Source organism: Lipotes vexillifer, unplaced genomic scaffold (assembly GCF_000442215.2).
Source record: "Lipotes vexillifer unplaced genomic scaffold, Lipotes_vexillifer_v1.1 scaffold607, whole genome shotgun sequence".
Lineage (NCBI taxonomy): Eukaryota > Metazoa > Chordata > Mammalia > Artiodactyla > Lipotidae > Lipotes > Lipotes vexillifer.
In genome coordinates, this window is record NW_006783829.1 from 655,865 (window position 1) to 672,430 (window position 16,566).

The following is a 16,566-nucleotide window of genomic DNA, read 5'->3' on the forward strand; positions in this document are numbered from 1 at the left end:
GAGGCAATTTGGTTAATGTATAATCAGGTGCACATTGCACATAGGGAGGGCCCAATACAGACAGGGACTATGTTATGCTTAAATTTTCTTGTCTGGACTCAAAACGTAAATTTTATTCCATCACCTCAAAATACCAGTCAGAATAGACATTCCAGGGCTTCCCTGGTGGCGCGGTGGTTGAGAGTCCGCCTGCTGATGCAGGGGACGCGGGTTCGTGTCCCGGCCCGGGAGGATCCCACGTGCCGCGGAGCGGCTGGGCCCGTGAGCCGTGGCCGCTGGGCCTGCGCGTCTGGAGCCTGTGCTCCGCGGCGGCAGAGGCCACAATAGTGAGAGAAAAAAAAAAAAAGAATAGACATTCCATTCAGTTCTGAAGATTTTTGAGCTCTTGTAATCCAATTTGGTTTTAAGAAAATTAAGTTCAGGGATTTCAAAATTACCCATAATGGCCATTGATATTCTAAATTGCCTGTGGTCAGGTCAGTCCATTTAGTTAGAAATGTGCATGAGGAAGAAGCAAGGTTTTTAAATATAAAATTGGCTAGAGTCTCAGTGCGGGGGAGGGGGGTTGACCTCAAAATATTTATATAACGGATTCCTTTTCTCAGAGATTTTTCTCTAGAGTAAAAGAATAATTTTCCAACAGCTTAAACAATTTACAGCTCAGTTTAAACAGCTTGCATTCACAGTGTCTGCAGGCCTAATACCAGCCAGTTCTAAGGGAACAGCTTGGTCCTGGAGGAGCCAGGCCAAAGGCTTCTCAGCTAGTTCCCATGGAACAGCTCCTATTCCAAAGGAAGGGCTGATGGCTGAACTGACTGAGTTTCAGTGAAACAGCCCCTGTACCTGAAGGAACTCAGCTGACAGCTTCTCAGTCAATTTCAGTTGAAACTGATCTCAGAATCAGATTGAAGTGTCAAAAGAGTACTTGCATACAGAGCAACGCTTTAACCAGAAAGAATGAAACTTTAAAATAGATCCCGCACACAGCCTGAAGAGCTTCAAATGCAAAGAGGTGTCAACTGAAAAAAAAAAAAAAAAATGAAAATAAGAAAAAAGAAAAGCACAACCTCAAATTTGAGAATTATGTTTTTGTGACAGACAAACTTAGGGCTTAAGCCCAGGAGCAGTCTCTCAGATAGCTCTGAGGGACTGCTCCGAACAGGTAAGGGAGAAGCCAGGATATGTAGGAGTTTTGCAACAAAAACCTGGTACATCAAAAGATTACTATTAATTAAATAAAACCAGACATCTCAAGTTAATGAATTTAGTGCTATTCTATGTGCAGGAAGATGCAAGAGTCTGGGCTCACTGAAATCATTCCTTTGATAAGCACCTCAGCTATCTAAAGCCAGCATCCTCTTTGTTTCCATCCCAAGTTTCCTCAGGGCTCTCCGTGGGGGGTTGGGGGTGGGCAGGTGCGGCTGTAAATGACTGATGGCTTGATGGCCACAACATCTTTTGTTTACTGATATGGCAGACCGCATTCTTATTCCACAGACCACAAGGGCTCGAATCCAGGAGAAAGATGTACCCTCAAACTCCAGGGTCAGGGAGAGAAGCAGTGAGCAATAAAGGGCTCAACCATGGATACTGCAACTCCTTGCTCGCCAGCCCTAGAACCTTCGGGGGTCTCCTCTGGTCCTTGTATGAACCACCAAATGTTGCCCTAAAACAAATAGAATGCCAGATATTTCTCCAGCAAAGATGGAGTTATTCAGGATCAGCTGAGATTGCAATTTGGGGTCTGGAACCATGGTGAAACATGTGCAAGTCCCTGCACAGCAAGGGAAGGAGAAGGATTTTCTGGAGGGGAAAGGAAGATGGGAGGGCTTACGGTAAACAAAGAGCCCAAGGCTTTTCACTGGCTGAGTCCTTGCCTGGAAAGAAGAGCAGTCTTTCTACCTTTTGGGTTCTGCTGTTGTTGCAGGGTGTGAGAGCTCCCCCTTCTGGTCTCCGGATTGTATTTAATTGGGGTTTTTGTTTATTACAGGTCCTTAGCCTGGGTACTGGGGTAGTCTCCATGTCCAAAACAGCAGAGACTGGACTCTCCATGGCTATTCACCTAAAGCAAGTCACAACTGCCGCGCTTATTAACGGGCCCAACTTTATTCTTGACATTCCACAGGTATATCATGGTCACATAAATCAGCTCTGGCCATTCTCTCCTCATTCACTATCCATCAGTACCTTAGGATTAGTAGAGTTACAGCACATTTTTGAGGATACTAGAGCTGAAGCCAGTGAGACATTTTTTCTCCCCACTGAAAAGGCCCAGGGACATTTCCTCTTCATTGTGCGAGAAGATATGAATGTCAACAGCAAAGTATATGCAGAGCAAGCCACAGAACAGCTGAGGAGACATGGGAAGAACGACTGGACCCTACTGTCTTACCCAGGGGTAGGCCACCTGATAGAGCCCCCCTACTCCCCACTGTGCTGTGCCTGGAGGATCTCCAATCTCCACCTCTTCATGCACTGGGGAGGAGAGGTGATCCCACATGTAGCGGCACAAGAACGTTCTTGGAAGGAGATCCAGAAGTTTCTCAGGAAACACCTTATTCCAGTTGTGACCAGTTGTCTCTGAGAAGAGCAAATATTTCTGGAAATACAGAAGCAATAGGATGCTTTACCAGCCTCCACTTGATTTTCATGGAACAATGCTTTTGACCTCTTCTTGTAAGAAGGAAGTTATGGCAAGAGAAGGCAGGAGGACTGGGAATGGTATGCTTTGACTTTGGAAAGGGAAAAATGGCTTCCACTTAATCTAATATCATAAACTGAGGTGTTTATATTTTTAGAAATATAAACTTAGAGCTCTGCCTGTTCTAAAGTATTTCAGTTTACAATTACAGCAATTCTTAGGGGAAAAAATTACCAAAAATGAACCACAGAATCCCCTGGCTTGTAAAACAATCATGAATAGAATCAGGTGCTGATGAGTGATTTCTTCTTTATTTTTAAATTTATTTATTTTATTTTATTTATTTTTGGCTGCATTGGGTCTTTGTTGCTGTGCACGGGTTTTCTGTAGAGGGCTAAGGAGGGCTAGTTGGAGAGGGTGAAGACATGCCAGATATGAATCATTTCACAGAAACTAAAGAAAGAAAGTCATAAGAAGCTGGATATGACTACTGTACAGTGTAGGAAACCAAATTCAAGAGGAAGTCTTCAAGAGGAAGACTAGAAAGCTTTCATGAGATTTGAAAATTAAAAAATTCTTGGTGAGCTATTTTATTGGGATAGGACAGAAAATAGAGTGCAGCTGGCTAAGTGAATTAGAAAACAGGAGGTAGAGATTATGTGCTGCAAAACTCCCAGGCAAAACAAACTGGCTCATGATTTGTGTTTTGTTTATGGTACATGTTTTGTTTTTGTTATTAATTTTAAGTTAATATTGTTGGCCCTGGAGGTATCTTGGAATGGTAACTGAATCACAAATTAATAAAGAAGAGATGGTGTGTTAATGTGTATAAGCTTGCGCTAAAAGCATCTGAAATTTAAAAAGCCTTTCTCACTGTTGCAGAGATTGGCACTAGCCTTGAGGTACTGTTCAGAAGAAACCCAGATTCCCCAAAGTACACATTTATTACCTCAAAGTCCTATCCCCTAGTTTTTGATATTTGAGTCAAGTCTAAACATCAAGCTCTGTCATTAAAAAATTAACTAGATTGTATTTGTCATTTAGATTTCAATTTCACATGTATATAAATGACATTACATGAAAAACATTCATCCAAATTTTTTCTAATACTTTGGGAAATAACATACTTGTATGTTATTTCAAGTGATCCTTGCCATATTGTCCACTCTATATTTACTAGAGGCTTACGTTTTACTTCTAGAATCAAGAGTCAAAGTTATAATGCCAAGAAAAAGAAACACCTCCTCTTAGCTTTCAGCAATGGTGGGGTTGTGTGTACATAAAATCATATTGAGCAGATGCTCACTAAACATTTTTCCTTAAACCCCACAATGCAATATTTTAATTTTTGCTTTAAGGAATCTGATGCATTTTAAAGAAAACTAAAGAGAAAAATGGTCTTTTATATTTACCCATATTTTTATTTTTCTAGTGTACTTTATTACTTGCCTGAATATTTGACTTTCTGTTTGCTAAGATTTTTCTTCTGCATGAAGAACTTCATTTAACAGTTCTGCTGGCAATAAATTCTAAGTTACTTTCATCTGAAAGTGTCTTCATTCTTGAGTGATACTTTCACTAGATAAAGAATTCTGGGTTGACATTACTTTTAAAGATGTAATTCTACTGTCTCTGTCACCTTACTTCCGTTTCTTATTAGAAGTTAGCCATCAGAATGTTGTTCATCCACATGTAATGTGTCATTTTTCTCTGACTGCTTTCAAAATTTTCTGTTTATCTATGTTTTGGTAGTTAGAATATGATCTTCCTAGGTGTGATTTTCTCTGAACCTGTCTTGCTTAGGGTTCACTTCTTGAGATCTATGAATTAGATCTTTCCCCAAATATTGGGGAATTTCAGATATTATTTTTTCAAATAATTTCTCTGCTTTATTCTCTTTTCTTTTTCTAGGAATGTGAATGAACACTTGCACTTGAAACATGTCTCTGGATATTTCCCAGAAATCCCTAAGACTTTTTTTTACCCGTTTTCTTCTCAATTTTTTTTCTGTCCTTCAGGTTGGATAATTTCTATTGGTGAGTTCTCAAGTTGTTGACTCTTTTTTTCTAACTCCAGTCTTCTATTAAACCCATCTTATGTTTTTCCCCCAAATATTTATCTTCTTTTTAGTTCTACTATTTCCTTTTTTTGGTATATTTTATTTTATTCTTTTAAATTAAAAAAAATTTTATTTAAATATAGTTCATTTACAATGTTGTGTTAGTTTCAGGTGTGCAAAGTGATTCAGTGATACATACACATATATATTCTTTTTTTATATTCTCTTCCATTATAGGTTATTACAAGATATTGAGTATAGTTCCATGTGCAATACAGTAGGTCATTGTTCATTTTCTATTTTATATATAGTAGTTTGTATATTTTAATCCCAAACTCCTCATTTATCCCTGCCCCCCTCCCCTTTGGTAACCATAAGTTTGTTTTCTATGTCTGTGAGTCTGTTTCTGTTTTGCAGATAAGTTCATTTATATCATTTTTTTTAGATTCTACATATAAGTGATATCATATAATATTTGTCTTTGCCTTCCTTCACTTAGTGTGATAATCTCTAAGTCCATGCATGTTGCTGCAAATGGCATTATTTCAGTCTTTTTTATGGCTGAGTAATATTCCGTTGTGTGTGTGTATGTGTGTGTGTGTGTGTATTTTACACTAAGTTTATATATATACACACATATATATATATTATGTCTTTATCCATTCATCTGTTGATGGACATTTAGGTTGCTTCCATGTCTTGGCTATTGTAAATAGTGCTGCAATGAACATAGGGGGTACATGTATCTTTTTGAATTATGTTTTTTCTCTGGATATATACCCAAGAGTGGGATTGCAGGATCATATGGTAGCTCTATTTTTAGTTTTTTAAGGAATCTCATTACTGTTCTCCATTGTGGCTGTACCAATTTACATTCCCACCAACAGTGTAGGAAGGTTCCTTTTTCTCCACATCCTCTCCAGCATTTATTATTTGTAGACTTTTTGATGTTGGCCATTCTGGCTGGTGTGAGGTGGTGCCTCATTGTAGTTTTGATTTGCATTTCTATAATAACTAGCGATGTTGAGCATCTTTTCATGTGCCTTTTGGCCATCTATATGTCTTCTTTGGAGTAATGTCTTTAGAAAGCCCTGAAATAAACCCATGCACATATGGTCAATTAATCTATGACAAAGGAGACAAGAATATACAATGGAGAAATGACAGCTTCAATAAGTGGCACTGGGAAAACTGGACAGCTACATGTAAAACCTACACCATACAAAAAAACTCAAAATGAATTAAAGACCTAAATGTAAGACCAGATACTATAACACTCCTAGAGGAAAACATAGGCAGAATATTCTTTGACATAAATTGCAGCAATATCTTTTTCGATCCGTCTCCTAGGATAATGGAAATAAAAACAAAAATAAACAAATAAGACCTAATTAAAAGCTTTTGCCCAGCAAAGGAAATCATAAACAAAACAAAAAGACAACCTATAGAATGGGAGAAAATATTTGCAAACAATGTGACCAACAAGGGATTAGTCTCCAAAATATATAAACAGCTCATACAGCTCAATATCAAAAAACAAACAACCCAATAAAAAAACGGGCAGAAGATCCATGTGTCTGTTTTTTGTGCCAGTACCATACTGTTTTGATTATTATAGCCTTGCAGTATAGTCTGAAGTCAGGAAGCATGATAACTCCAGCTTTGTTCTTCTTTCTCCAAACTGTTTTGGCTATTTAGAGTCTTTTGTGGTTCCATACAAATTTTAGAATTATGTTTTCTAGATGCGAAAAATATCACTAGTATTTTGATAGGGATTGCCTTGAACCTGTAGATTGCTTTGGATAGTATGGACATTTGAACAATAATAATTCTTTCAATCTATGAACACTGAATATCTTTCCATTTATTTGTATAAATGTTCAATTTCTTTCATCAATGTCTTACAGTTTTCGGAGTAGAGGTCTTTCACCTCTTTGGCTAAATTTATTCCTAGGTATCTTATTATTTTTGATGTAATCATAAATGGGATTGTTTTCTTGATATTACCTTCTTTATAGTTCACTATTAATGTATAGAAATGCAAAAGATTTCTGTATATTAATTTTGCATACTGCAACTTTACTGAATTCATCTATTAGTTCTAATAGTTTTTTTGTGGAATCTTTAGGGTTTTCTATATATAGCATCATGTTGACTGCAAACAAATAGTGATAGTTTTACTTCTTCCCTTACAATTTGGATGACTTTTGTTTCTTTTTCTTGTTTGATTGCTGTGACTAGGACTTCCAATACTATGTTAAATAAAGTGGCAAGAGTGGGCATACTTATCTTATTCTTGATCTTAGAGGAAAAGCTTTAACATTTATTAACTGTGGGTTTGTCATGAATGACTTTTATTATGTTGAGGTATGTTTCCTGTACACCAACTTTGTTGAGAGTTTTTATCATGTATGGATGTTGAATTTTGTCAAATGCTTTTTCTGCATCTATTGAGAAGATAATGTGATTTTTTTTTTTTTTTTCTTTTTTTTTGCAGTACGCGGGCCTCTCACTGTTGTGGCCTCTCCTGTTGCAGAGCACAGGCTCTGGACGCGCAGGCTCAGCGGCCATGGCTCACGGGCCCAGCTGCTCTGGGCATGTGGGATCTTCCTGGACCGGGGCACGAACCTGTGTCCCCTGCATCGGCAGGTGGACTCTCAACCACTGCACCACCAGGGAAGCCCGATAATGTGATTTTTATCCTTCATTTTTTTTAACATGGTATATCACATTGATTGACTGGCAGAATTTGAACCATCCTGGCATCCCTGTAGCAAATCCCACTTGATCATAATATTTAATCCTTTTAAAGTATTGTTGAATTCGGTTTGCTAATATTTTGTTGAGGATTTTTGCATCTATGTTCAGGGATATTGGCCTGTAATTTTTTTTATTTTTTATTTTTGTAGTGTCTTTGTCTGGTTTTGGTTATCAGGGCAATGCTGGCCTTGTAGAATGAGTTTGGAAATGTTCTCTCCTCTTCAATCTTTTGGGAATAGTTTGAGAAGAGAAGGTATTAAGTCTTCTTTAAATGTTTCATAGAATTCCCTTGTGAAGCTGTCTAGTCTTAAATTTTTAAAAAATTTTGTTTGTTGGGAGGTTTTTTTTTTTAATTTTTATTGGAGTATAGTTGATGTACAATGTTGTGTTTCAGGTGTACAGCAAAGTGAATCAATTATACATATACATATATCCACTCTTTTTTTGATTTTTTTCCCATATAGGCCTATTGGGAGTTTTTGAATTACTGCTTCAATTTCACTACTGTAGTCAGTATGTTCAGATTTTCTATTTCTCCCTAATTCAGACTTGGAAGATTTCATGTTTCTAGGAATTCATTTGTTTCCTCTAGGTTGTCCAATTCATTGCTGTATAACTGTTTATAATATTCTCTTATGATTGTATTTTTGTGATATCAGTTGTAACTTCTCCTCTTTCATTTGTAATTTTATTTATTGGGTGCTCTTGCTGTCTTTTTTTTAATGAGTCTGGCTAAGTTTATCCATTTTGTTTATCCTTTCAAAAAACTAGCTCTTATTTTCATTGATCTTCTCTATTGTTTGTTTTTATCTCTATTTTATTTAGTTCTGCTCTGATAGTTATTACTTCCTTCCCTGTGCTAACTTTGGGCTTTCTTTGTTCTTTTTTTTATTCCTCTAGGTAGAAAGTTAGGTTTATTTGAGATTTTTCTTATTTCCTGAGGTAGGCCTGTATCATTCTTAATTCCCCTTTTAGAACTGCTTTTTGCTATGTTCCATAGATTTTGAAGCATCATGTTTCTATTTGCATTTGTCTCAAGGTATTTTTTAATTTCCTCTTTGATTTCTTCATGGACCCACTGATTTTTTTAGTAACATGTTGTTTAGTCTCCACGTGTTTGTGTTTTTTCCAGTTTTCTTCCTGTAATTGATATGTAGTTTCATACCATTGTGGTCAGAAAAAAATGCTTGATATGATTTCAATCTTCTTAAATTTATTTATTATTTTTGACTACATCAGGTCTTAGTTGCGGCACACAGGATCTTTGTTGAGGCATGCAGGATCTTTCATTGCAGCATGTGGGCTTCTCTCTAGTTGTGGCATGTGGGTTTTCTCTTCTCTATTTGTGGCGCGCAGGCTCCAGGGCACATGGGCTCTGTAGTTGTGGCACATGGGCTCCAAAGCACGTGGGCTCTGTAGTTTGTATTATGCAGGCTCTCTAGTTGAGGCATGCAAGCTCAATAGTTGTGATGTGCTGGTTTCATTGCCATATGGCATGTGGGATCTTAGTTCCCTGACCAGGGATCAAACCCACATCCCCTGCATTGTAAGGCGGATTCTTTACCACTGGACCACCAGGGAAATCCTAATCTTTTAAAATGTATTGAGACTTATTTTGCTGCCTAGCATGTGATCTAGCCTAGAGAATGTGCACTTGAAAAGAATGTGTACTCTGCTGTTTTTGGACAGAATGTTTTGTAGATATCTGTTGAGTTCATCTGGTCTAATGTGTCATTTAAGACCATATTTCCCTTCTGTCTGGATGATCTATCCATTGATGTAAGTGGGGTATTAAAGTCCCCTACTATTATTGTATTATTGTCAGTTTCTCCCTTTATGTCTGTTAATATTTGCTTTATATATTTAGGTGCTCCTATCTTAGATGCATCTATGTTTATGAATGTTATATCCTCTTCTTGGATTGACCCTTTTATCATTATATAACGGCCTTTTTTGTCTTTTGTTATATACTTTATTTTAAAGTCTGTTTTGTCTGATAGGAGTATTGCTACTGGAGATTTATTTTCGTTTTCATTTGCATGGAGTATTTTTTTCCCATCCTTTAACTTTCAGTATGTGTGTGTCTTCATCTCTGAAGTGAGTCTCTTGTAGACAGCATATAAATGGGTTTTATTTTTTTAATCCATTTAGCTACCCTAAGTCTTTTCATTGGAGCATTTAGTCCAAGTGATTTTTGATAGGTATGTACTTACTGTCATTTTATTACGTGTTTTATGGTTGTATTTGTAGTTCATTACTTTTAGTCTCTTCCCTTGTGGTTTGATTTTCTTTAGTGTTTTGTTTGTGTTTCTTTTTGTTTGTTTTTGTATCTATTACTGGTTTTTGTTGTGTGGTTACCATGAGACGTGTGTGTGTGTGTGTGTGTGTGTGTGTGTGTGTGTGTATTAAACTGATAGTCATTAAGTTCAAACACATTCTAAAATCTCTATATTTTTACTCCCCAACACCATATTTTATGTTTTTGATGTCATATTTTACATATTTATATGAATCCCTTAATTGCTTCTTTTAGTTATAGTTGATTTTGTCTTCTAACCTTTGTCCTAGATTTTTAAAGTGGTTGATCTGATGTCTTTATTATATATTTACCGTTACCAGAGAGATTTTTTCCTTCATATATTTTCTTATTTCTTCTTATGGCTTTCCCTGCCCCCCCCCCCCACACACACACACTTAAGGAAGACCCTTTAACCTTGCTTTTAAGGCTGGTTTAGTGGTGATGAGCTCTTTTAGTTTTTGCTTGTCTGGAAAACTATATCTCTCCTTCAATTCTGAATGATAACCTTGCCAGGTAGAATATCCTTGGTTTTAAGTTTTTTCCTTTCAGCACTTTAAATATATCAGTCACTCCTTTCTGGCCAGCATGGTTTCTGCTGAAAAGTCAGCTGACAGCCTTATGGGGATTCCCTTAGTATGTGGCCCTTTGTTTCTCTCTTGCTGCCTTGTGAGTTCTACCTTTATCATTAATTTTTGCCGTTTTGATTGTGATATACCTTGATGTGGGTCTCTTTGGGGTCATCTTGTTTGGGACTTTCTGTGATCTTGGAACTTGATACCTGTTTCCTTCTTCAAGTTAGGAAAGTTTTTAGCCAATATTTCATAAAATACATTTTTTGCCCTTTGTTTCTTCTTTTTCTGGGATCTCTATAATGCAAACATTAGCATGTTTGATGTTGTCCCAGAGGTCCCTAAATGTATCCTCATTAAAAACATTTTTTCTTTTTTCTTTTCTGATTGGGTGATTTCCATTATTCTGTCTTCCAGGTCACTTATGCATTCTTCTGTAACACCTAATCTGCTGTTAATTTCCTCTAGCGTATTTTTCATTTCATTTATTGTATTCTTCAGTTCTGGTTCGCTCTTTATAATATTTTCTAGTTCTTTGTTCAGGTTCTCATTGTGTTCTTCTATTCTCGAGTTTGGTGAGCATTTTTATGACTATTGTTTTTTTTTTTTTATGGTACGCGGGCCCCTTTCACTGTTGTGGCCTCTCCCGTTGCGGAGCACGGCCTCTGGATGCGCAGGCTCAGCGGCCATGGCTCACGGGCCCAGCCGCTCCACGGCATGTGGGATCTTCCCGGACCAGGGCACGAACACGTGTCCCCTGCATTGGCAGGCGGACTGTCAACCACTGCGCCACCAGGGAAGCCCCCATGACTATTGTTTTGATTTATCAGGTAAATTACTTTTCTCTGTTTCATTAGGATTTTCTTTTCCCCCCTGGGTTTTATTGTGTTCTTTGGTTTTGAACATATTCTTCTGTTTTCTCATTTTGTTTGAATTTCTCTATTTGTCTCTATGAAATTAGGTGAAACAGATACCTCTCTTGGTCTTAAAGATGTGTTCTTGTGTGGGAGCATCTCTATGCAGTCTGTATGTGTCCAGTGACTTTGGTGGGAGAGCTTGATCTGAAGCAAGCATGGGCCAGAGCTTTTTCTGGGGCACACTGAATCCATCACCTTGGTGGGGGTGGGCTGGAGCCTGGGGATGGGGGGTAGAGCTGGAGCCTGGCATGGGCCAGGGCTTCTCCTGAGTTGCACTGGTGGCTGCCACCTTGGCCAGGGTGGACTGGAGCCAGGGGGCAGCTAGAGCTAGAGCCCAGTGCAAGCTGCAGCATCTCCTGGGGTGTGCTGGTGGCCATCACCTCGACAGGGGGCAGGACAGGAATTGGAGGGGCTGGAGCTGGAGACTGGTGTGGGCTGGGGTGTGTGCTGGGGCTGTCTTGGCAGGCCAGCCAGAGCACCAGGCACTTTTCAATCTGCTGCTTCTGTGCTGGGATTGGGAGCAAGCAAGTCTGTGTACATGCCCTTTAAAAGCAGTCTTGGTTTCCTACAGCCCTTCAAAAAGCCTCACTGGTTTTCAAAACCAGAGAAGGAGGATTGCTGTCTCAGTGCTAGACCCCAGTGTGGGGCTTGAACCCCTTGCTCCTTAGGGAGGATTCCCAAGTTTGTGGTTTCCCCCTCCTCTTCTGAGTTGCCCACTGGTGGTATGGGTCCTGAGTAGATTGCTTCTCTTCTCCTACCAGTCTCAGTGTGGTTGTTGTCTTTACTCTACTAGTCTTCAGGCCATTTTTGGAGATAGTTTTTCTACATGTAGTTGTAGTTTTGTAGGTGAGCTAGGGTTTTCCTATGCCACCACTGATCCTGCCTTCTCTTTAATTTTCTGTAATAGAATCAGGCTTCCTTTCAAACACCTGTTTCCAATGATGATGGAAGGGAAAGAAAACATAAACCAGCTCATTAAAAGTATCTTAATCTTTTCTTGTTTCATACAGCCCATGTTCAGGTAAATAATTAATTTGAAGTTCAGATATTAGCAGAAATGTTTCTATTTCCTTCAAAGATACCCTCTACCCTCTTTTCCAAATCTGGGTGCAGGAGGGCTTGTATAATTTCAGGGCAAGGGTGTGTGGCAGGAACACTAGGTCAAATAACTGTTCTTGGCCAGCTTCTCTAACCTGGTGGAAGTGTAACTCATCTGGTCTCCAGGCATTGACCTTTAGTGTGTATGCATTCATAACTCATGGTTGTTCTCTCAGAGTGGTCAAGGCCAGGTGGCAAACTCACCATCACCCTCTGGGTCAGGTGGTGAAACCACTCAAATCCTCTGGGCTTGCGCCACTTGCCCTTCATTGTCCTTCAAAATTCCCTGAGTGTCAGCTGTGTCCTTTATAGATCCCTGGTAGAGCTACATACCCCATACCCTGTGCTAAAGAGTCACCTCACACATTGTCATAATGGTCCCCAGGGAGGTTTGCTGGCCTTCAACTCTTAGCTGCTTTCCATGCCCATCATTGTGAGAATATGGGGACTTCCTGAATGCTTTCACACAACAGGAGTGCAAAGAGAAACTTATGTGTGCTGTCTTTGCATCTCTCTCTGCTTAAACACACAATATCCTGTTTTACTCTACTTTCCAGAACTCCAAACAGGAAGCAGGACAAAATCTTCTTCTGGGGTTTGCAGTTTCTTGTAATTCATTCCCACTTTTGGTCAAGGCCTAGACCTTTTTTCTAGGCAGGGATGCCTTCTCCCCTAGCACAACTGGTCCAGGGTCTAGCCTTAATGTAATAAAGCTTCAGAGGAAGAACAAAACAATTACTGAGAATATAAACACATTGGGAGGTATTAATAAAGATTTTTCCTTGTTAGTAATAAGTCAGGGTGTACACAGATACGGCTAAACTTATGCAGATGCTACTTAATGACTGAAATATTTTGGAATACTGATCTATGTTAGCCTTCTCATGTTACAGCTAAGTAATAGAGTCTTGGAGAAATTTTTACAATGAATTAAGAGCAGTGCTGGGATCAGAACCTGGGGATGTAGCCCTAAATTTTCTCTGTTACACTATGTTGAGATTTTTTTCCCATAGGCTGTTAAATTGTAAGCAAATTTGAAATATGTTTTGCTGTATTCACAAGCACTGTTTTTGTCTCTGGAGAGCTAGAAACACTTCCATTTCTATATTTACTCCTATTTAGGGAGTACATTTTTTTAGGCTCTAATGATGATTAGAAATGTTGTTAGGTCTGTCACCAAAAGGGAGTCACAGTTTTCCACTGATTGTGCTGCAGCTCTGGAAGCTCAGTGAAATCCCTTAAGTACACCTGGTGACTTTCACCCACCAGAATAGTCTTCATTCCATAATCACTTACTTTTGCTGCTTTTCTTTCCTCTCCTTCTAAGGAAACCAGAATATATCATCCCCAAATAGGCCTCTTTGCCATAAAAATACTAGCACTTTAGAAAAACAGCAGCTGCAAGAGAGCCCCTCTGACCCTCCCCCTTTTCCTCCTGAAAGCAGGAGATAAAACTCCCAGATGGAAGGTGTCCTCCCTACACCAGAAGGAAAGAAACATTCTTATCATCAAGGACAAGAAATTGAGACTGAGATAATTCTATACAAATAGACCTTGTTAAAAAAAATTCTTATCTTCCTTTAGGCTCCCCACATAGTATAATTACTTTTCCACAATTGCCTCTCTTTGTTCAATCTAATATAAAACAGGTAGGTTTCACCATTGCTTTGGGTCTTCATTCCTTGTGAGGGCTCCTGTGTCACATAAAACTTACACTAAATAAATGTGTATGCTTTTCTCCTGTTAATCTGCCTTATGTCAGTTAAATTCTACCCTAAAATTATATATTGATATAATCGTAGAGACAGAGACAGAGAGGGAGAGAGAGAGAAAGAGAGACAGAGACAGAGGGACAGATATTTTAAGGATTTGACTCATGCGATTGTGGGGACTGGAAATCTGCAGGGTGGGCCAGCAAGCTGGAGACCCAGGGAAGAGTTGATGTTACAGTCTTGGGTCTGAAGGCAGGCTGGAGGTAGATTCCTTCTTCCTCAGAGGCCTTCAGTCTTTTCTGCATGCTTCACACCTGCTACTGACAACTGCTAATGCCTCCCTTGTACCTGGTTAGCACCTTACTGCCCAGTGCTCCCACCAATGTCCCCACTCTTAATTTGCTACATCCTTTGAGGGTCCATGGAGTGCCAGGCCCCTGGTGTCTTCTGCTCTAGGCAGCAGAGTGAAGAAGGTCTGACTCTGTGCCAGCTTAGCATATGCATCTCACTTTATTACCTGGATGCTGGGGCACCCTTTCCTGTGCTTCTCTTAGAGTCTTAGTAAAAACAACACTATTTCTGCTGCGTTCCTCCCCAGCCCGCCTCCCATCCTTGGATCAAGTCCTGGGAATTAGTCACTAGGCTGGGAGCCTTGCTAGCCTGCCAAGGTGCCTCTCATCCTGTGTAAGAGCTATGTGCTAAAACAGCTTCCTCTTCTCCCAGACATTCCAGTCTGCCCATGACTTCCAGTGTTGGCCCCTTCTCCTCAAGACTTATACTTCACTTTTAATACATTTTATTGTACCATTCCCATTTCACAATTTAGAAAGCTGAAGCCCAAGTAAAGGTAAGTAATTTGCCTGAGGTCAGTCACAATGACAGATGTAAAGGAATCAGGGTTCCAATCTAAGTCTTTCTGATTCCAGAGGCCAGCTACACCTCACAGACTGCAAGAGATGCAAAAATTAAAAGACATGGTACCTTCCCTCAAGGAGTTCACAACCTGGACGCACAGTCTGCAATTTGTAGCTTGGATCACTTGTATATTTTGACAATGGACATTAGCTGATGGGATTAACAATAGGACAGATTTCAGGGGTTCTGGTCCTGAGGAGGCATTTTTGCATGGGGGGGGGGGCTTTTGCTGTCCCTTCGAAGAGTGGTTTGCAAACTGCGCTATACTTTAGAATCTGCTGTTAAAAGTACAGATCCCAGAAACTTACCCCAAACCTATCAAGTCAGAATCTCCAGCTGAGGGGCCTGGGAATCTTTATTTAACAGACTTGTCAGATGAGTCTGAAACCCACACCACTCTGAAGATGGATATTTGGGACTCATCTTAGAAACTACTAAAAAGGCAGCTGCCTAAGAGACCACTGACTTAGAGGAGGAGATAGAGAAGGAATTGAAGCAAAGAAGGAGAGAGCCAGGAGTTGAGAGGAGGAGTCCAGGGAAGAGGTGTAGAAACCAGACCTATGTGATGAAATAAAAGATTCCTTTATGAAACACCTGGATTGAAAGGCACACCAGCTAAACTGAGCCTCTGCCCAGACCCTGTGGCAGCACATGCTCGTAGCCCTGTCCCTGGGAACTTTAAAAAAAAAAAAAAAGAAAAAGAAAAAGGAGCAGCTGATGGTTTCTATGGAGACAATTTCAACTTTGAACAGTAGGCTGGGGTATTTTGAACGATCTAAATTAGCAAGCAATAGGCAAGTGTCCAGTGCTTCTAGCCGGCTCAGTAAGCCATCCCGCTCCAGACTGCTTCCTGCAGCTGAATTCGGGGGTGAGTTAGGGCTGTCGTGGCCAAGTAGAAAAGGTCTGCTTTCTGATTTCAGCAGCAGGGAACGGGGGAAGGCTGCTTTGTCTTTCTGTGTGTGTTTCGCTCACCTCAGTGGGTAACTCAGTTCTCTGAAGAACCAGAAATTACTATCCCAGGTAGTTTATTGTTCAAACACTGATTTATGTCAGATGCATAAACCTAACCAGAAGACTGTTTAGAGACTATTTTGGAGGTGAAATGCACACTTGGCTGCAAAAGTCAGGGTCCAGCCTAATGTGACTAATGGAGAGATATTTTTTATATACATTTAATTAATTAATTAATTTATTTATTTTTGGCTGCGTTGGGTATTCATTGCTGCGCGCGGGCTTTCTCTAGTTGTGGTGAGCGGGGGCTGCTCTTCGTTGCGGTGCACGGGCTTCTCATTGCAGTGGCTTCTCTTGCTGCGGAGCACGGGCTCTAGGTGCGTGGGCTCAGTAGTGGCTTACGGGCTCTAGAGCGCAGGCTCAGTAGTTGTGGTGCATGGGCTTAGTTGCTCCGTGGCATGTGGGATCTTCCTGGACCAGGGCTTGAACCCATGTCCCCTGCACTGGCAGGCGGATTCTTAACCACTGCACCACCAGGGAAGTCCCTGGAGAGATGTTTCTTGACTCGAAGAATTTTTCTCTGGGATTTATTGGGAAGAGGAAGTGCTGTGATGAAGGAAGAAAAGCAACAGGATCCTAAAGGAA

General features: G+C 39.9%; 1 protein-coding gene across 1 annotated transcript in view; it reads left to right on the forward strand.

Moving 5' to 3' along the window:
• The window catches only part of LOC103082496 (bile acid-CoA:amino acid N-acyltransferase), a 30,361-nt gene extending 27,777 nt beyond the window's left edge, over nucleotides 1–2,584 (forward strand). The window contains exon 4 of the mRNA XM_007456404.1: nucleotides 1,991–2,584. Coding sequence (XP_007456466.1) covers nucleotides 1,991–2,584 — 594 coding nt within the window. The remainder of the gene's footprint in view (nucleotides 1–1,990) is intronic.
• Nucleotides 2,585–16,566: the final 13,982 nt, after the last annotated feature.